Source organism: Oryx dammah, unplaced genomic scaffold, assembly GCF_014754425.2.
Source record: "Oryx dammah isolate SB20612 unplaced genomic scaffold, SCBI_Odam_1.1 HiC_scaffold_1, whole genome shotgun sequence".
Lineage (NCBI taxonomy): Eukaryota > Metazoa > Chordata > Mammalia > Artiodactyla > Bovidae > Oryx > Oryx dammah.
The window spans coordinates 6,684,472-6,705,671 of NW_024070185.1; the positions used below are offsets into that span (position 1 = coordinate 6,684,472).

A 21,200-nucleotide genomic window follows, 5' to 3' on the forward strand; every position below is an offset into this window, starting at 1 on the left:
GAACTCCAGGAGTTGGTGATGGACAGGGAGGCCTGGTGTGCTGCGGTTCATGGGGTCACAAAGAGTTGTACATGACTAAGCGACTGAACTGAACTGAACTGAAAGGAGATGTCTACATTTCTACTTGGGTGAAGTTCACAGTGGTTTAAGCACTATCTGACAATGATTCCCAATGGAATGAGAAAAACGCAGAGCCCCAGACATGTATGTAATCACAGGCACCTCTAATGCTGATGCTTGCAATGCTACTGGAGCTGAGAGGTGGAGAACAGGAAGCGGGCACACTGATTCTGCCATTACCACAATAACTGAAACCAATCTGATGACTGAAGAAAGTCTTGTTGTTTTTGGACACAGATAGTTTAGACTTGGTGTCAATACTGGTCAGGTTTATAAAATTTCATGACTCCACTTGAACTATTCAAGAACCATTCATGATGATTTTCCTAGAATTTTCAAAGTGAAGTCTTTTGCTCCAAAAGTTCCTGCCAAAAGGATTATAGCTGCTGCTGTGCTGTGCTAAGTTGTGCTCGACTCTTTGTAATCCCATGGACTGTAGCTTACCAGGCTCCTCTGTCCATGGAATTCTCCAGGCAATAATATTGGAGTGGGTTGCCATTTCTTACTACAGGGTATCTACCCGACCCAGGGCTCAAACCTGCATCTCTAGTGTTTCTTGCATTGGCAGTGGGTTCTTTACCACTGTGCCACCTGGGAAACCCTAAAGGTTTATGGCTTATACCAAGCAAAATGATATCAGCTGATCACAAGTCACATAGCCCTGTATAAAACACAATTTGAATGGCATATTGTGGAAAGAATGATCAGCTCTCTGCTGATCATTGTGTGCAGGCTAGGCACACAACTAGCCTGCATTTCCCAGACTCCCAGCTTCAGCCAGCCTGGTTTCCCAAAAGGTTGCCTACAGAAAAGGTTTCCTGCAGCAAGCATCTTGCCCTAGGTTGATCCATGAGTGGCGAACAAGTTTATGCTATATTTAAGCCAGTACCCATTTGGGTCTATTTCTGAAAGAAGTTTAGCACTGGAGGGAGGTGGAGTATGGCATCTCAAAATATGTCACCTGGGCATAAGGGTGACTTTTGAGCTAAAGGCACTTGTAAAACAGCAGGTGCAAGGGAACACTTTAATCTCTTTTCTTCCTGAAAACAGGACACAGAACTTCCATGCAAAAGATGCTGTCCCAGTCCCAGGAGGAAGGAAACTTTATCATCAGAGACTGATGTCAAAGAGAAGAGACATCTATACAGATCTTGTTAAAATAATTCTTATCTTTCTTGAGTCTCCTCATATATTTTAGTTACTTTCCCACAAATGCCTCGCTTCACTCAAGCTAGTTTACAAACACTGAAGTCTCACCATTTCTTTGGATCTTTGTTTTCCTATGGGGGCTCTCGTGGACATGCAAGAACCTGTATGTTTTGCTCCTCTGTTGATCTATCTTATGTCAATTTAATTCTCACACTGGGCTAGAGACACCGAGAAAGAGATAAAGTTTGGTTTCCCCTATAGTACATCCCAACTAACTATATATGCCATATTTTAAAATTATACACTGTTAGTACCATCATACATGAGTAGAGATACCTTAACTTCATTTTAGTCCTTTTCAGTTCATCAAAGGTGTTTTTACAAACTTTACTGTTTGGGAATCTCACAATAACCTTTGACAAATAGCAATGCTAGGAAAAAATATATGTATAGTCAAAGCTTAGCTTTGTCAGTAGTCATGTTTGTATGTAAGAACTGTACCATAAAGAAGGCTGAGTGCCAAAGAATTGATGCTGTTGAATTAGGATTCCAGTCTCTGAGACTCTAAACTTCAGCCCTCTCTAGGATCAAATATGTCTTTTAAGTATTGCCCACGCTTTCACCTTTTTCTGGAGAAAAAGATCTCCACCTTGTGCTGGAGAAGACTCTTGGGAGTTCCTTGGACTTCAAGGAGACCAATCCAGTTGATCCTAAAGGAAATCAACCCTGAAATTTCATTGCAAGGATTGCTGCTGAAGCTGAAACTCTAATATTTTGGCCACCTGATACAAAGACAACTCATTGGAAAAGACCTTGATGCTGGGAAAGATTGAAGGCAAAAGGAGAAGGGGGCAGCAGAGAATGAAATGGTTAGATAGCATCATTGACTCAATGGACATGAATTAGAGCAAACTCTGGAAGACAGTGGAGGTCAGAGGAGTCTGGTGTGCTACAGTCCTTGGGTTTGAAAGAGTCAGATACGACTTAATGGCTGAACAACAACAACATGTTTCTTGAAAACAGTACTGCATTAGGTAACTTTAAAGTCACAATTTAAAACAAAAGAAAGAAACTTTGAGTTCAAACTTTTGATATTATGAAACAGAAAATCCCATAGAACCAGTAAAAAGAAAAGTAAACCAAGTTGCCATTTCAAACCTGAGTTGGTAATAAATGCACTTTGAAGAGATACTTCTGTGGTCCAAATGACCAATAAGAAATCATTATTGACATCATAATTATCCTTACCTGCTAAAGAGGACATATTAATAATGATACCACCTTCACCTCCATTTTGCTTGCTCATGTAATCCAAGCCCAGGTAGGTTCCACTGATCACAGAAACCTAGTCCAGGGGCAGAAATAGGAAAAGCAACAGAACCATTATATTTTATGATATAGTCACACCCCAACGTTTCTATTGCTATCTCTGACATTGATGGAGATTCCTGCAAAAGTTATCAATGAAATGTTATGAAATGGCTGTGTTTTTAAGTCAGTCATTAACTCTTTTGTTTACCTAAACTTGTAGAGCTCATCACATTTCTGCAAAACTTCACTTAGTTGCCCAATTTCTGAGATTTTATGATAAGTGTGATATTGCAACAGTATCTTATTAACTTGCATTAATTCACAGCACCTTCAAGAATTCTATACATTCTTTTTCTCTTCTAAATACTGGATACAAAATTTATTCACCCTGTTTAGCCCATAGTTCTCTTGCCCAAGTATTCTACATCCATCTGCCGTGTTTCATTCTCTTGCCTCTTGGAATATATCATAGTGGATACCCTTGATTGCCTGTACAGTTCTCATTTCCTTCTTTTTTGCATTTGTATCTACTTCTTCATGTAATACAAAGGAAGGCGATCTCCCTTGCTTTAGTGCAGACAGTGGTTAATCTAATTGAGTCACAGAAATCCCATTCCCCTTGCCTGTGACTGGTTTCGGAGATGAAAGTGACCCACTTCCCAGCCAGTAAGACCAGAGAAGGAGTCAGCTGCAAGTCGGGTCCAGATTGGGGAGGGTGATGAAAGAGTATGCCACAGAGAAAACTTTCAGTGCTCTTAAAAAAACCAAATGATTGCATTACTCCCTTTTCATTGCTTTGCATGCAGGGAATGGCAGGGACATTACTTTGAAAAGCAGAGATATTATTTTGCCAACAAAGGTTCAGTTCAGTTGCTCAGTCATGTCCAACTCTTTGCAACCTCGTGGACTGCAGTACAGAAGGCTTCCCTGTCCATCACCAAAACCCAGAGCTTGCTCAAACTCATGTCCATCCAGTCAGTGATGCCATCCAACCATCTCGGCTTCTGTCATCCCCTTCTCCTCCCACCTTCTATCTTTCCCAGCATCAGGGTCTTTCCAATGAGTCAGTTCTTCTCATCAGGTGGCCAAAGTAATGGAGTTTCAGCTTCAGTATCATTCCTTCCAATGAATATTCAGCACTGATTTTCTTTAGGATGGAGTGGTTGGATCTCCTTGCAGTCCAAGGGACTCTGAAGAGTCTTCTCCAACATCACAGTTCAAAAATATCAATTCTTCAGTGCTTAGCTTTCTTTGCAGTCCAACTCTCCATCCATACATAACTTTTGGAAAAACCATAGCTTTGACTAGATGAACCTTTGTCAGCAAAGTAATGTCTCTGCTTTCCAATATGTTACCTAGAATGGTCATAGCTTTTCTTCCAAGGAGCAAATGTCTTTTAATTTCATGGTTGCAGTCACCATCTGCAGTGGTTTTGGAGCCCCCCAAAAGTCTCTCACAGTTTCCACTGTTTCCCCATCTATTTGCCATGAAGTAATGGGACCAGATGCCAGGATCTTAGTATTCTGAATGTTGAGTTTTGGTTTATTTATTTATTTATTTATTATTTTACTTTACAATTCTGTATTGGTTTTGCCATACATTGACATGAATCCACCACGGGTGTACATGCATTCCCAAGCCAACTTTTTCACTCTCCTCTCTCACTTTCATCAAGAGGCTTTTTAGTTTTTCTTCACTTTCTGCCATAAGGGTGGTGTCATCTGCATATCTGAGGGTATTGATATTTCTCCCAGCAATCTTGATTCCAACTTGTGCTTCATCCAGACTGGCATTTCTCATGATGTACTCTGTATATTAGTTAAATAAGTAGGGTGACAATACACAGCCTTGACATACTCCTTTCTCGATTTGGAACCAGTCTGTTGTTCCAAGTTCGATTCTAACTGTTGTTTCTTGACCTGCATACAGAGGCAGGTCAGGTGGTCTGGTATTCCCATCTCTTTCAGAATTTTCCACAGTTTATTGTGATCCACACAGTCAAAGGCTTTGGCATAGTCAATAAAGCAGAAATAGATGTTTTTCTGGAACTCTCTTGCTTTTTCAATGATCCAACGGATGTTAGCAATTTGATCTCTGGTTCCTCTGCCTTTTCTAAAACCAGCTTGAACATCTAAAAGTTCATGGTTTATGTACTATTGAAGCCTGGCTTGGAGAATTTTGAGCCTTACTTTGCTAGCATGTGAAATGAGTGCAATTTTGTGGTAGTTTGAACTTTCTTTGGCATTGCCTTTCTTTGGGATTAGAATGAAAACTGACCTTTTCCAGTAGTCATGTATGGATGTGAGAGTTGGAACATAAAGAAGGCTGAGTACTGAAGAACTGATGCTTTTGAACTGTGGTGTTGGAGAAGACTCTTGAGAATCCCTTGGATTGAAAAGAGATCAGACCAGTTCAGTCAGTTCAGTTCAGTCGCTCAGTCGTGTACAACTCTTTGCAACTCCATGAATCGCAGCACACCAGGCCTCGCTGTTCATCACCATCTCCCGGAGTTCACTCAGACTCACGTCCATCGAGTCCGTGATGCCATCCAGCCATCTCATCCTCGGTCGTCCCCTTCTCCAGCCCCCAATCCCTCCCAGCATCAGAGTCTTTTCCAATGAGTCAACTCTTCGCATGAGGTGGCCAAACTACTGGAGCTTCAGCTTTAGCATCATTCCTTCCAAAGAAATCCCAGGGCTGATCTCCTTCAGAACGGACTGGTTGGATCTCCTTGCAGTCCAAGGGACTCTCAAGAGTCTTCTCCAACACCACAGTTCAAAAGCATCAATTCTTTGGGGCTCAGCCTTCTTCACAGTCCAACTCTCACATCCATACATGACCACAGGAAAAACCATAGCCTTGTCTAGATGGACCTTAGTCGGCAAAGTAATGTCTCTGCTAGTCCTAACAAAAATCAGTTCTGAATATTCATCAGAAGGACTGATACTGAAGCTGAAGCTCCAATACTTTGGCCACTTGATGCAAAGAACCAACTAATTGGAAAAAACCCTGATGCTGGGAAAGATTGTAGGCAGGAGGAGAAGGGAGTGACAGAGGATGAGATGATTGGATGGCATCACTGACTCAATGAACATGAGTTTGAGCAAACTCTGAAAGTTGGTGACAGACAGGGAAGCCTGCCAGCCATGCTGTAGTCCACGAGGTGGCAAAGAGCTGGACATGACTGAGTGACTGAACAACAATGCTGGAATAAAGTTATAGAGATAGCTTCCTTAAGAGGGAACCACCATGAAGGATGGCAGATGGGAGAGATGACAGGGACTGTCCTGATGATATCACAGAGCTGCAGCATCAAGCAGCCCTGAACTCAGTGTTCTGTGAGAATACATAGCTGTTTCATCTAGACTGAGTGGGGGATTATTGTTCCCTGGACACATGGTCTTCAGTAATTAAATCACTTAATTTTGTTCATCACTTTTGCAGCTACCTTTTTGATAGCTAATTCTGTTTTATTACTGATACCCACATATAGGCACCTTTTCGGTATTATTCTAACATTTAAGAATGAATTGGCGCTATCATGGTGGTCCAGTGATTAAGAATCTGCCTGTAGTGCAGAAGACACTGGTCTGACCCGTGGTCCTGAAAGATCCCACATGCCACAGAGCAACTAAACCCATGTGCCACAACTACTGAGCCTATGCTCCACGACAAAAGAAGCCTGTGCATTGTAAACTGAGAAAGCCCCTGCTCTCCACAACTAGAGAAAGCCTGAGTGCAGCAACAAAAACCCAGGACAAGCAAAAATAAGTAAATAAGAACTAACCACTATCAAAAGCAACTTGTGACATGCAACGTATTTGAAACCATACATTCCCTTTTCGGAGAAGGCAATGGCACCCCACTCCAGTACTCTTGCCTGGAAAATCCCGTGGACGGGGGAGCCTAGTAGGCTGCAGTCCATGGGGTCGCTGAGTCAGATATGACTGAGCGACTTCCCTTTCACTTTTCACTTTCATGCATTGGAGAAGGAAATGGCAACCCACTCCAGTGTTCTTGCCTGGAGAATACCAGGGATGGGGGAGCCTGGTGGGCTGCCATCTCTGGGGTCACGCAGAGTTGGACACGACTGTGGCGACTTAGCAGCAGCAGCAGCAGCAGCAGCAGCAGCAGCATTCCCTTTTAGAATTAAGAACGCCTCTCCCCTCCAACTCAGACTTCTAATAGAAAATTTCCTTTTGACACCTTAATTCTTATGACTTTCATTTTTTACAATACTGGAAAGAAAACAATATAACAGAGAATGAGATAATGAGTCTGAACCTGAGGGCATATATTGATGGTTACCTTGTTTTTATTTTAAAAATTCCTTTTGGAGTTTTCTTGACAAGCATTCAGAGTTGCGTCTATACCTTACAGTAATTTTAACACAAAGAAGTAAACTAAAGATTCTATTCACTCAAGCCATGTATCAGTGTGATATTAAGCAGACTCAGGGAGAATGAATAAAACTTGCACATGATTCCCTTTTAAAAGGAAAAAAAAAACCACCTTCAGTGGTTTATATAAGAAGGATTAAAAAATGTACATGGCTGGAATTACTGAAGTCAGATTCTGTGTGTTTCTGTCCAGGTCTCTAGCATGTCTGAACAGGATTTCTGTTTATGCGTATTGGCACTACTCTTTTATTCTCAGGTATTTACAGCTTTGCTGACACCTGTTTTGGGTTTTCAACATCTACACGATACAGCCAGATAGAAGATTAAGGAATGTTTCCAATTTTTTTTAAAGCTATATTTATTTCCTGGTTTTTTTGATTGAGGAGGAAAAATAATTGTCGTGCTATTATCAGGTTAAGAATTGAGTAATTTTTCAAATGAAAGTATTCTTCAAATAAATCTACAAGAAAAAAACTCTAATGTTTTAGCTGAACATATATGATATTTTCACCTCTTTCCCTTTACTATGACAATCTCTTCCACATCCCAGATCATATAGTAAGGAAAATTCAATGTCTAATTTTACATGTGGTTAGTCACTCAGTTGTGTCCGACTCTTTGCAAGCCCATGGACTGCAGCCTGCCTGGTTCCCTGTCCATGGGAATTCTCCAGGCAAGAATACTGGAGTGGGTTGCCATGCCCTCCACAGGATCTTCCCAACCCAGGGATCGAACCCAGGTCTCCAGCATTGCAGGTGGATTCTTTACCGACTGAGCCACCAGGGAAGCCCTAATTTTACATAGTGAGAATAAATAAAAACTTGACTATTGACAAAAGAATCTAATGAACACACGCTTACTCAATATTTTGGTTATGAAAAGAGAATTTTTATATGTATACTGAAATTACAATTATTTAGTATTCCAAATCTTAAAGTACTTTTTTTCATGAATTAAGGCATTCTGTAACTTAAAAATCACTCTCATAAATTCCCCTATCCTGGAAATGATTCTCTAGTAATAAAAGATAAATGGATAAATGAACTTAGCTCCTCTCATTAAGCATCATGTCTTCTATTATACACACATATATGTATAGACAGGCTTCTCTGGGGGCTCAGCAGAAAAAAAAAAACCACCTACAACGCAGAAGACCCAGGAGACGTGGGTTTAATCCCTGGCTTGGGAAGATCCCGTGGAGGAGAGCACGGGCTTCCCTGTGGCTCAGACACTAAAGAAGAATCTGTCTGCAATGCAGGAGACCTGGGTTTGATTGCCAGGTTGGGAAGATCCCTGGAGAAGAAAATGGCTACCCACTCCAGTATTCTTGTCTGGAGAATTCCCTAGACAGAGGAACCATGGAGTTGCAAAGAGTCAGACACAACAAGGCAACATACACACACATATATGTATATATGTTCTATTTATATTTGTGTGTGTGTGTGTGTGTTTACTACTGAAATTTTCTAATCTGTTATTTCCTTTATCCCATTTCCCTCTACTCTGGAGTTGCTTTCAGTTTATTTATGATTCTTGTGCTACATAGTAACTAAAGCAATTATAAAAAATTCTGTCATACAATCATAAAACTCTATCTTTTAGGTTCTTGTTTTTCCTCTATTCAGTTTTCAAGGGATACTAATAGAGATGATCATTTTTTTCTGAAATCTATTTTCATCTTTTTTTTCTATGTTCAATCTTTCAACATTTCTGCTTATTTAGGGGGTAAATATGATTGTGTTCCTCCTTGCAGAAGCTACTTACAATTCAGGAAGCCTTGCCTAACTAACTAAAATAGTTCTGTAGGGTCTTTAGATATGATAGAGTTGCAATAACAGAAAGTAGTTATTAATTTAAGTTGTAATCAGCATGCTTGGGAGCCAAGAAAAAGGAGTATGCTTGACAACAGTGTTTCTATCTGTTTCCTCAACTCTTCATTAGAGGCAGAGTAGAGCAGAAAAGTCTACTTCATTTAGAAATGGGATGGTGGGAATGAAGAAAATGTGACTTCATACAAATTATGCTTTATTGAAGCTCAACCAACCTTAGAGGTAAAAGGATTATTTTCATCTTTTCCCAATCTGGGAAATACAAAATCAGAAAAATGAAATAAAAATTCATAAACTTTAAAAAATATTTTATTTATCTTACTTTTATTTATTTCTTCGGCTGTGCTGGGTCTTAGTTATGGCATGTGGGCTCCAGTTCCTTGACCAGGGATCAAACTTGGGCCCCCTGCATTGGGAGCATGGATGCTTACCTATTGGACCATCAGGGAAGTCCCAAAAGTTCATGAATTTTAAATTCAGGTACAGAACAAATCCTTTTAAAGAATCCCCAGTGATAGCCATCAATTTTATTTAATTTTTATTTGAATATACTAATGGAGTCAATACAAGTTAGTCATATGTCCAAATTAAGTCATAAGTCCCACCCAAGTGTGAATGAGTTATTTAGGTTTATTAAAGTTTCAAATAGTGAAATAAATACATTACCAATGACTTTATCAGTATTCAAAGTTAAGCCTACCTCTGCTCAATGGCCAGACCAACCGATAGTTATGTAAAAATTCTTTCTTTCCTGAATGTTCCATATGAGTCTGAGCAGCTATAAATAAGGCTCCTGTGGCTGATTTCAGACTGAAAAGGAAGGACAGAGAAGTCTAATGGGAAAAAAAGACTGGGAAGAGGTTTACTGGAGCTTTTGTGTGGGACACATGGTGAGAACCATTGTCTGAAGAATAAAGAAGGGATAAATTTGGTAAGGAATAAAAGTGGAAGGATAGACGATACTGTTTGCAACACTGATGTAATAGGAAACCATCCAAACATTGTACTGAAACACTAAAACGAATATCCATGTCTGCAAAATATCACAGGATAGCAGTTTATTTTTCTAATACATTTTAATTGAACATCTACTAAGCATGCAAAACAAAAATGTTCTGCCTTGAAAGAACTTACAGCATATAAGCATAAGTTGTACATGTATCAAAATAATTCTAACAAAATTTCAAAAACCGATAAGCCCTATGAGGATAAGTTATGTTATATAAGCTTTCAGAAGAGGGAATGATATGTGGTGAGGTTCTTTTACTAACTGGTGACTCTCTGACATGGACAAGAACATGGAAAAACATGGAAAAGACCACACATGGAACTGTATAATTCAAGGAAGCAAATTATATCCAGAGCAGAATTGAAAAAAAATATTATACACAAACCACACACAAATATTTGCATTCTACTACCAGAGGTAATCAAGCTAGGAGGACAAAGATTAGTCACACTCTAATCTACTCTTGCAATGAGTATTGTAGGTAGCAGTGAAGGAACTTGTTTTTAAGTTATATATGGGTGACAAAGGTTATAGTTTGTTCTCTTTCTGGAATATTAAACTAATGTCATCAGTTAAGCTAAGGAGTGGTCTCTGTCAGCAGAGTTCAGAGAAAAGTAAAGGCCAGTTGAGTTTCAGTGAGGAAGAATCCTGGAGACTGAGCTATAACCAAAGGGGACAAATAAAATTCCAATCTTCCAGAATTCTCTATTTGAAGATAATGCAAGAACTTCCCAGCTTGGAGCAGAGTTTATTCACCTGTGTATTTATTATAATAAAGCAAACATGCCCTCTCTGCTGGATGAAAACAGATCATTAGACTCCAATCCTATTCCCCCTGTGATATCTCTTCACTATTTTCATGTTTCTTTATATTAACTCTAATCATTGCACATGTTTTCTGACAGCTGATTTCTCAGAGAAAAGACACAGTAGGTGCCCATTATGAATGAACTGAACATGGAAAATTTACATCCTAGGGACCTCTATCTACAAAATATCTGGAGTTTTACTGATGAAACTAAAATAATAGTGATACACAAGGGAAAGAACTATTATGTGATTTTTTTTTTTTAGTAGTATAGCTCAATTTTAAAAATCTGGTCAGTTTATGTGGTTTCAGAGAGTGGCATAAGTTCATAAAAATGTATCTTCTTTAAATTCATGAAGTTTCCAATTGGTTGCATGTTCAAAAACAATATTTTTTTAAGTCTGGCAACTTAAGGATATACTGAAGTTTGGTTCATAATCAGTCAGGGATAACCACCAAAAAGTACACATAAAATGTACTATTTTCTTACCAGCCAAAGAAAATTAAGGCTATCCAATGGAATTTAAGATAAGCTTGGAAACAGAACATAGACAAAAAGAAAATTTAGAGAAATATGAACTAAAGCAAAAGGAATAAATCCTAACGGAAGAGTAAAAATAAATATGAGTGGCTTAGATTCACAAATATAAAAAGTAAAAAGTTCTAGGATGTGATTTGAAAAATAAGATTTTACATTATACTGTTAGCAAGAGACAAAATTAACATAAAAGGTTATTTTTATTTTCAAAATAAAGAAACAGAAAAAAGTATGCCTAGGTAAATGAGAATCAAAAGAAAACATGGATGCCAATTTTATATCTGGAAATAGAAAACAAATAAAAAATTCCAGGTTGCAATAGAGTTACAACTTTAAAAAGTCAACAGTTGATAAATTATGATCACCAGCCATCTATGCAGAATTAAAACTGACAGGATGACTGAAAGAGGTAGGCAAATGGACAATTGTCATCTGAGATATAACTATATTCTATTCAGAAACAGACAAATGAAGGTGATAAAGTAAGCAAAGGAATAACTGACAGCCAAATCAAATAGAAATATTTTCAAAAAATGAAAAGATCGTACCATTCATAACAGAGACACAAATATAAAATTAAATTAGGTGTTAACTAAGCAAAATCAATGGTATTAGACATTGATATACCGTAATAAAGTAAGATTTAGCCAAGAGATGTAACTATGGTTCACAGAATGAAAATATTTCATTTACCTAACTATACTATTTGTGTAAAGTAGAAGAAAATCAAAGAGTTGTCTCAACTCAGAAACAGCAGTTGTGAGGTCTCTAAACATACACACACACATCAGAAACATTTTGAGAGACACTTGACAAACACCTTTTAAAGTTATTTTGAAATATGATACCCAGGAATGCTTGAGACAAATTTTAGATAGAACTAGAAGGAGGGTGTTTGCATTTTAAAATAGTACCTTTTGATCTGGGTCAAAGGATTTTAGGTATCTGTCAAGCTTGGGGTGCAACTCTGTACCTTAAAAAAAGTAGTGCTCACAGATTACCTTTTTTTTGTGAGTTAGGGTAAATTCTCATCAATTCTATCAAGTTGTTACAGTTAAGTCATTACTCATGAGAATGTCAATTCAAGTAAAATATTTATTGACTAAGCACTATCTTCAGGATATCGTGTTGATTACTGAGAGAAGAACAAAGAAAAACATCACGTGGTATCTGTTTTTAAGAAGTTGGATATGGTGAAGTAGGGAGCACTCCCTATGTGTTTATATACACACCGTGCCCCTCTGCACTTTACACATGCCTGCTTTGCAAGACTAATAAAAAAGATGACCAAATAAAAGAAATTACCAAGGGCATGGTGACACCATGCCCAGCCCAGCTCTGACATCTGGCTTTAGCTAAAGTTTCAGTATTTCTAAACCCCAATGGTTTATGTCATGTGTTTATAAAATGGGATAATCAGTAAGCTTGTAATACAATGCAGAAAACAAATTTTATTTCCTAATTCTACATTTTCACAATTCAAGAAAGAATTAAATAATCATCAAACATTGTAGAAATGACACGCATATATGCACACACACACACACACTGACATTAATAATAAAAATCTTAATTATTACGAAGTACAATGGTCACTTTAGCCTTGTTTTCTATTGTAGTCCTGGAACTAAATGTAGTTTTTAAATAAATAATGTAAGGCAGAAATTGGAAAGATTTTTTTTCCAAAAAAATTCAAATGGTAAACATTTTGGACATTGTGTATCACACGGCCACTGTCACCATTATGTAGCTCTATTGTTGTAGCAGAAAAGTAGCCAGAGACAACATGCAAATAAATGACCTTGGCTGTGTGCCAATAAGGCTTTACAGACACTGAAATTGGAATTTCATATATTTATACATTTCATTTTTTTTCTTTTCTTACTATTTTTTCAACTATTAAAACATGTAAAGCCCATTTGTAGCTTGCAGGTCATACAAAAACAGGTGGCAGGCTAGTTTGGCTGGAGATCATAGCTTCACAACTATTAAGTTATTCAATAAATGATGTTTTTTTCCTATTTCCTTTAATATTTTAAGACAGATTTATTTTCATAATTGAAAATCTCAAATGTCTTCCAATTTGTGAAAGGAAGTGCTTTTTCCCCTAATTTTTTGTAAATTCCCTTTTTCTAAATTGTAGGTCATTATATTGTTTCCATGAAAAAAAAACTCTTTTTTCCTTTTAAGACATCCTTTTATGAAATAATTGTAGAGAATGAACATGGTTTAGACAGCTTACCAAATTAATCTGCAGAGTTTTTTCCCAGTTTTTCTCATTATTCACTCCAGCATTATTGACCAAGATGTCCAGCTTTCCAAAGTGGTCTACAACTTTCCTAAAAGTATCTAGTAAAAAAAGAAGACATTATAGATCCGTTCTTACTTTGCCCAGACACATTTATCACAGTGTATGCCCTGAAATGATGTTTTAACTTATGCAGCCTTCTGGTGAAAATTACACTCTTAGACTGTGGCTTATTGCTTTGCTTCTCAGTGTGGTTTGCAAGCCAGCACCATCAGTCAGAATTACCTGGGAACCTGTCAAAAATGCAGAATCAGTGGTCACCACAGACCTACGGAATCAGAATCTTAACCTTAGTAAGATCCATAGACAATTTGTAGCCCATTAAAGTTCTGTAAGCAGTACCTCAATGGAGTAAATTTTAGAGAGCTGAGCACCCTGTGCTAAGTGCTCTTGGAAGTCAGTTTGGGCAGCCAGCATCTCTGTCCCTGAGAAGTTACTAAAGTTCTGTGGCTTAGCCTATGACAAACATCCTTTTAAAAATAAGCCATATTATCTTCAGAAAGTGTCATATTAAACACTTGTATATTCAGATCCATTATGACCTTTTCAGTGCATCTAGTACCTAGTGGGCTTCCCAGGTGGTGCTAGTGGTAAAGAACCTGCCTGCAAATACAGGAGGCACAAGAGATGCGGGTTCGATGGGGAGACGGGCATGGCAGCACACTTCAGCATTCTTGCCTGGAGAATCCCATGGACAGAGGAGCCTGGAGGGCTACAGTCCACAGGGTCACAAAGAGTTGGACATGACTTAAGTGACTTAACAGGTACACACACACTCTTCAGAACTCCACAACCACCTTACAAGAAATTAGGTTGTCAAATACTAATGGCTTCTCACTTTTGGGCTCAAGCAACTTACAATCTAGGTTTTGCTGACATTTAAACACTGTGGCATCCTTTATAATTTGCCTAAACTCTTCCTGTTGCTTTTTTTTTTTTATCATCTGTAGGTCATCTGCAAGAACTTTTTCACCTCTGTATTTTTCTGATTTCAGCGACGTCTCTTGGGCCACGTGTCTACATAGTTTTAAAAGTTGTAGGCCACACTAAATCCTGAAACTGGAAGAGCCAATGCCAAGTTTTCCTAAAATGCAAATAAACACTGATGTCCAGAAAACATGTGGCTTTCTCATTGACCATCATGGCTTCTCCTGGTCACTCATTATGTGTCTGGTTTCCTCCTCCACAATCAGTTATCCTTAAGGAACGTGTTTACAGCCAAGGTACTAATTTTAAATACTGGGAAGCAAAACAATTAAGGTTAAATGTCATGTGCAAAACTACATAAATTCAGACAGAAATAGCTCTCAGATGATCTCTACTGTTCCCTATTCTATCAGCATGGCTGTTGGGATTCGACATGACTTTACCCTTGAAGAAAAATACCCTGTGCAATCAGCAAAACTTTATCCTCTGGCAAAATACATAGCTCTGGCACTGTGTTTACAGGTCTCTTCTGCTCACACTTATAATCCATGTTATGGGTCTTTATAAAATTTTCAGAGTTTAATTACATAATTTCCTTTAAAACAATTTCCCTGAACAATTTGTTTCCTTCTAACATACCACTCCATTTTCACCCTTTCACAGAACACTCCAACATTAAAAAAAAAAAAAAAATCACACACAGACTCATCCATGTTAAGAAGTACTAAAATGACTTTCATGAAAGTTTTTTGATCCGTTAAAGATGTGCCTAGCAATTTTTTTCACTTAGTCTTTCAAAAAAAAAAAAAAACTTTGTGAAATACAAATGCTCTATTTTCTCATTTTTCCTCGAAATACATGTATTTTCTCATACAGATCTGTTGGACTTCTAAATGACCAAATCTGTTTTTTTTTGTCTACACCAATAATGTCTCTGGATTGGTCAAGTAGATCTGTCTGTCTTAGGCGAGTAGACAGAAAGCATTGAGGAAAGTCTGATAGGAACTTTTCTTCTGCAATACAACTATTACTGTTTTTAAAGCATTTCATAGGGGAAAAATCAGGGAGAACATCTGGCCAAAAGCATCCAGCACAGCTGTGGTGACAACCCTTGACCTTGCATTCTAGCATATTCCAAGGAGAAACACTGCCACATTTGACTGCCGTTGGATTCTGCCGTCTTCCAGCTTTCTGGGAGAAGTAGTTTGCCGTAATCCCCTAGCCTACTTTATCTTTCTAAGTTCCATTTGCAAGTTCAATCATTTAATAACTACTGAAGCAGCACTATCTTGGAATACACCAAGGAATTTTGATTACATTATGTGCTGCCAAATGACTAAAAGAAAAGGATTTCTCAAACATGCTTGGCTTTTCTTCCTCCTTAGTTTTCTTATGTCTGTTGGGATGTCAGATATCCCTTCCTCCTTAGTTTTTTTTTTTTTTTTTTTTTTTTTTATGTCTATTGGGATGTCAGGTAGCTGTCGGCTATCTCTTGGAGCTCCGAGGTAGTTGCTCTGCAGAGGGTAGCCCCTCCGCCACCCCAAGCTAGCTCTCTGGCGCAGGCTGCCTTCAGGTTGCTACTTGCTCAAAGCGCGCTCCGCGCTGATGGATTGATTTTCCCCTCGCTTACCTCTCAGTTGTTCCTGATCGGCCACATCGCACTGAATAAACAGAGTCTTCTGAGGTTCAAACTTCTCATCCAGGGCAGCTTTACACTTGACACCTGCTTCGAGATTCCAATCGACCAGCGCTACCTACGGACAAAAGGAGAGGAATCGAGATCCTTCGCGCCTGGTAAAACAGGCAGAGAGACCGACAATACAGAGACAACAGGAAGCTCCTCGTTTGGACCTGAGATCGGGCAGTTTACAGATCGGGTTCTCTGTCAGCGCATTCGAAGTCCGCTGGAGTGCGCCAGACTGGACAGCTCTGGAGGCTGCAAGGAGAGCATCGGGGGCGCAGCCTGGGTCGCTCACTCCCCGGGGCCTCGACTGGAGAGCGGGTCTCGGGTGGGCCGTGCGCCTCGCCGCGCTTACCTTGGCGCCCTTGAGCAGCAGCGCCTCGGCGGAGGCTCGGCCGATGCCCTGGGCCGCGCCAGTCACCAGCGCCACTTTGCCGTTCACGTGCATGTCGCCGCCTGCGCTCGGTGGGCGAGCTCGGCGTCTCCGCGCGGCCGCGGCTTTTAAGGACCCTGCGCGCGCGCATGTGTGGCCGGGCCGCGCTCGCCTGCCAGTGGGCGGGGATGAAGCTGTCAAGCAGCGCCTGCACCCAGGACTGTGTCACCTGGCCCTGAGCGCTCCGGCCCGGCGATCTTTGCCTTCCTGACTCGTAGCCGAGCCTAGGAGCCTCCCCCTGCACTAGGGCATGAGACATACGGTAAATAAACATCTCTGCCTCTGTGGAGCTTGTAACCTAAGCTAGCTGGGGAGATGATGATTTGGACGCAGGCTGGCTGGTTAAAGAGCACGCAGAAAGGTTACTCCCCAAGAAGAGATCCCTTCCGTGCGCTGAAGACCACCCCATAAAAGGAGGGCAGAGGAGAAGCTGAAGACCTTGGATTCCTCCTCCTGTGCCCAGGTCTTCCTCCCCGACCCCACTCTCCCCCCACACCCACACCCTCCAAATAATAGAAAAAGAAGAAACAAAACAAAAACAGTAAAGCACAATTTTAGGGGCTGCCCTTTTGTCTTAATCTAAGTTTTTAATTCTTATATCATGGATAGTGAAGTGGGGATGGAGTGAGCAAAGGTGACTAACACCGTTTTTAGGTTTCTTTCTTTCTTTTTTTTTTCTTACTGAGTTGTGCTTTAAAGTGCACTGTGCTCTGAACAGAAACCCATGGATCCTGTCTTTCAAGGCTGGAACTTTTAGGAGTCTTGTTGACACCCGGGTTTCAGATCAGTGTCAATTCTGGGTCACTCTGAGAGTGCCTAGCAAGAACTGTCATCATTGACTGCACTGGGCTTCCAGCCTCGCTGTCAGCCTGGTGAGGTGCAGGTTCAATGGAATGTTTGCTGACTGAGTCATACTAGTTCTGGAGGCTTCCAGTTAAGTATGGGACAGAGGTTCCTGGTCCTCCAGGAACTTGAGCTTGAGCTGTTGCACTAAGATGCGTTCAGTTGGGGGTATTCCGCTGACTTTGTCTTTCTCTCTTTCCTGTTATCATCTGCAGGCTTCAGTTCTAGTTCTGTAAACTGAATACCCGCCTGGCATTTATTTTCATGATCAAAGAAATCTAAGTACTTGGGGAGACAGAGGTCAGGCAGGAAGCTTACACAACAGGGATGAATCCTTTGTGTACTTCTTTGTTGCTCCCAAGAGGCAGCAGATGAGGTAACTGGCACACAGGCACATATGGGGAGGTTGTGTGAAATATATGCTGTCAGCACACCACTGAAACAGAAGTCTTTATATTGAAAGAGAACAGCAGAGGATTAAAAAAAAAATTAAAAGGAAGCAAAGGAAAACCCAAACCTCTAGAAGCACGTACAGAACACAGCAGAAAGGAAATGTTTTTCTTTATCAGGAAAGAACTAACATAAGAGCCAGAGAAGGAGCCGCTGGAGTGACACAGGGACATGTTGGAAAAGCATATGGACAAAGAGTTTCAGGGAATAAAGGAGTTATTACTAATACAAAGTACTCTGATAAGCACAGGGAAAGAAGGATGAAGAAATACTTTAAAATTTTCCAGACAATAATTGGTGTTAGTATATTTGCTTTTTAAATTTGATTTTTGTTCATCGTGGATTTTTTAAAATCAATGTTTATGTTTTCTTATATTTTGGCCACATCCTGTGGCTTGTGGGATTTTAGTTCCTTGACCACGGATCAAACCCATGCCCCTGCAGTGGGAACGCAGAGTTTTAACCACTGGACCCCCAGGGAAGTCCTGGCGTCAGTATATTTAGATGGCACGGAAACCAAATGCTGAAATTTAAGGAAAAAAATGATGACAAGGTGAACACTGCAGAGCTTTAAGACCAACATGACATGGAAAGCAATAGATTGCATGGTAGTTGGAAAGACTAGTAAGCAGATGAGTTATTCTTTTAAGAAAGGACAGGGATGGATTCAGGTTAAAAGCCACTCAGTGAGAGTGAAAAACAGGGGAATAGAAGCAGAAAGGGGGTGGGTGGGTGCGTGGGTGGGGGGGGTACATCAGCTGCAGATTCAGATAAAGCTGATTTGGGTCTTGTCTCTCTGCTCCTGCCCTGATTATGTGACCTTGAGCTAGTTGCTTCAACTCTGTGTTTCAGAGCCCTTATTGGTAAGTAGCAGTTCCTATCAGACTTTAGGGACAATGAAATTAGGTCTGGCATAAGTTGATAACAATTTTAGCTCACATAAGATGGAGAAAAATGTGAGAAATAGTTTTATTAGTAGAAAGGAAAGACTGAGTTCGAGCACAGTTGGTAACCCCCACCCCTTTCCTTCCCCTTGGTTTCCATCGTGACTGTCTTTGTTCAGACCCTTTATACTTTCTCTTCCGATACAAATAGCAGTTAGACTCCTGAATTATTTCTTTGCCTCCAGATAACATTGACATATATACACTACCATGTGTAAAACAGATAACTAGTGGGAACCTGCTGTATAGCCCAGGGAGCTCAACTCAGTGCTCTGCCGTGACCTAGAGAGGCGGGATGGGGAGTGGAGTGGGAGGGAGGTTCAAAAGGGAGGAGATATATGTATACATATAGCTGATTCACATTGTTGTACAGAAGAAACTAATACAACACTGTTCCTCCAATTAAAAAAAATTTAAGTTTCCACACTCCTTCCAATAAAAATCCAAAACACAAATCTGATTATGTTTAGACATTCTTATGTTTAAAACCCTTAAAATATCTCAATCCTTGGCATGGCATGGGAGGCATTCCACACCCCTTATCTTTCTTGTAGCTCCTCTTTGCAGCCTGGGAAGCTGCATCCATTAAAACTGACCTCACTCCCCAGGGTCAGGCTTTGGCATACCAGTACAGTATCTGCTTACCCGAGCATAGTCCTCTCCTACCTTCTTCACTCGTCTTCCTACTGAGCTGGAGAACTACAGTGGAAACACCGCTCACCTTATTATAATTACCTTCCTGTCTCTGAGTGTCTTCAAGGACAGCTGTGTCCTGAGCATTCAGGGTAGGACCACCCAAAGGGAATACTTAGTAAATGTTAGTAGTTTAGTGTTAGTCACTTAGTCATGTCTGATTCTTTGGACCCCATGGACTGAAGCCTGCCAGGTTCCTCTGTCCATGGAGTTCTCCATGCAAGTATACTGGAGTAGATAGCCATTCCCTTTTCCTTCTCAAAAGGAATCTTCTGTACTCAGGGATTGAGTCCAGATATCTTGCACTGCAGGCAGATTCTTTACCATTTGAGCCAGCAGGATTGAATGAAGAAAAATAATAAGTATGATATGTGAGATAAATGCGAGATATGTGTTCAAGAAAAGACAGAAAATTTGAATTATTAAGTGAAGTCCCTCAGTTGTGTCCGACTCTTTGCAACCCCATGGACTGTAGCCTACCAGGCTCCTCCCTCCATGGGATTCTCCAGGCAAGGGTACTGGAGTGGGTTGCCATTTCCTTCTTCAGGGGATCTTCCAAACCCAGGGATCAAACCTGGGTCTCCCACATTCCAGGCAAATGTTTTAACCTCTGAGCCACCAGGGAAGTCCCTGAATTTGAATTAGATGGTGAAAATTCCTATATACTGTGATTACATTTTTACACAACTTAAACATAAGATTGGAAAAAAAACCCATGGGTGTTATATCTTTGGAGAAGAATGTTTTGAGATCATATTATATTTTATATGAAAGGTACATTTTCACTTAAAACTATCTATAGGATATTATATTTGAAAATCATAAAAAGGTACTCTTTATTCAGTAAACAAATCCTCCATTCCTCTATGACTTTTTGATAAACATTTTTCATCTTCTGTGCTCCTAACATTATTTAATTTCATTTACATTAACTTACTGTGATTCTATCATCAATGTAATTTATGTAATTAGAAACATAATTCTTAGTTAAAACTAGGCTAAATCTGAAACAAACCATATTCATATGATTTTTGAAAGCATTCCTATTGATAGGTTATGCTTTAGTTTATTGTACAAAGTCCTCTTAAAATAACAAAAATTAAGAGTCAAAAGGGATTAGTTTTTCTTTAATGCAATTGTAAGTATTAGGTTATGACCAACCTAGAGAGCATATTAAAAAAACAGAGACATTACTTTGCCAACAAAGGTCCATCTAGTCAAAGCTATGGTTTTTCTAGTAGTCATGTATGGATGTGAGAGTTGGACTATAAAGAAAACAGTGCTGAAGAATTGATGCTTTTGAACTGTGGTGTTGGAGAAGACTCTTGAGAGTCCCTTGGACTGCAAGGAGAGGCAACCAGTCCATCCTAAAGGAGATCAGCCCTGAATATTCATTGGAAGGACTGATAATGAAGCTGAAACTCCAATACTCTGGCCACCTGATGCGAAGAACTGACTCAATGGAAAAAAGACCCTGATTCTGGGAAAGATTGAAGGCGGGAGGAGAAGGGGACGACAGAGGCTGAGATGGTTGGATGGCATCACCGACTCAATGGACATGAATTTGAGTAAACTCTGGGAGTTGGTGATGGAAAGGGAGGCCTGGCGTGCTGCAGTCCATGGGGTCACAAAGAGTTGGACATGACTGAGCGACTGAACTGAAGTATTAAGTATTTACTCAGAGGCAGGCATTCCATAAAGGCTAAATGTACAGCCTCTGGAATCCAGCTCCACCAACTACTCCTGTGTGACCTTGG

At 39.9% G+C, this 21,200-nt stretch overlaps 1 protein-coding gene across 2 annotated transcripts in view; it reads right to left on the bottom strand.

Annotated features, from left to right (window-relative positions):
- HPGD (15-hydroxyprostaglandin dehydrogenase) overlaps positions 1-16,593 on the bottom strand; it is a 36,249-nt gene extending 19,656 nt beyond the window's left edge. Inside the window, exons 1-4 of one of the 2 annotated variants that reach the window (XM_040232087.1) lie at positions 16,436-16,593; positions 16,030-16,153; positions 13,407-13,513; positions 2,518-2,614 (exon numbers count right to left, since the gene is read on the bottom strand). In XM_040232087.1, the coding sequence (XP_040088021.1) occupies positions 2,518-2,614; positions 13,407-13,513; positions 16,030-16,153; positions 16,436-16,528 (421 nt within the window). In that variant the 5' untranslated portion in view covers positions 16,529-16,593. The remainder of the gene's footprint in view (positions 1-2,517; positions 2,615-13,406; positions 13,514-16,029; positions 16,154-16,435) is intronic. The other variant, XM_040232174.1, reaches the window with a different exon arrangement.
- Between the last annotated feature and the right edge of the window lie 4,607 nt (positions 16,594-21,200).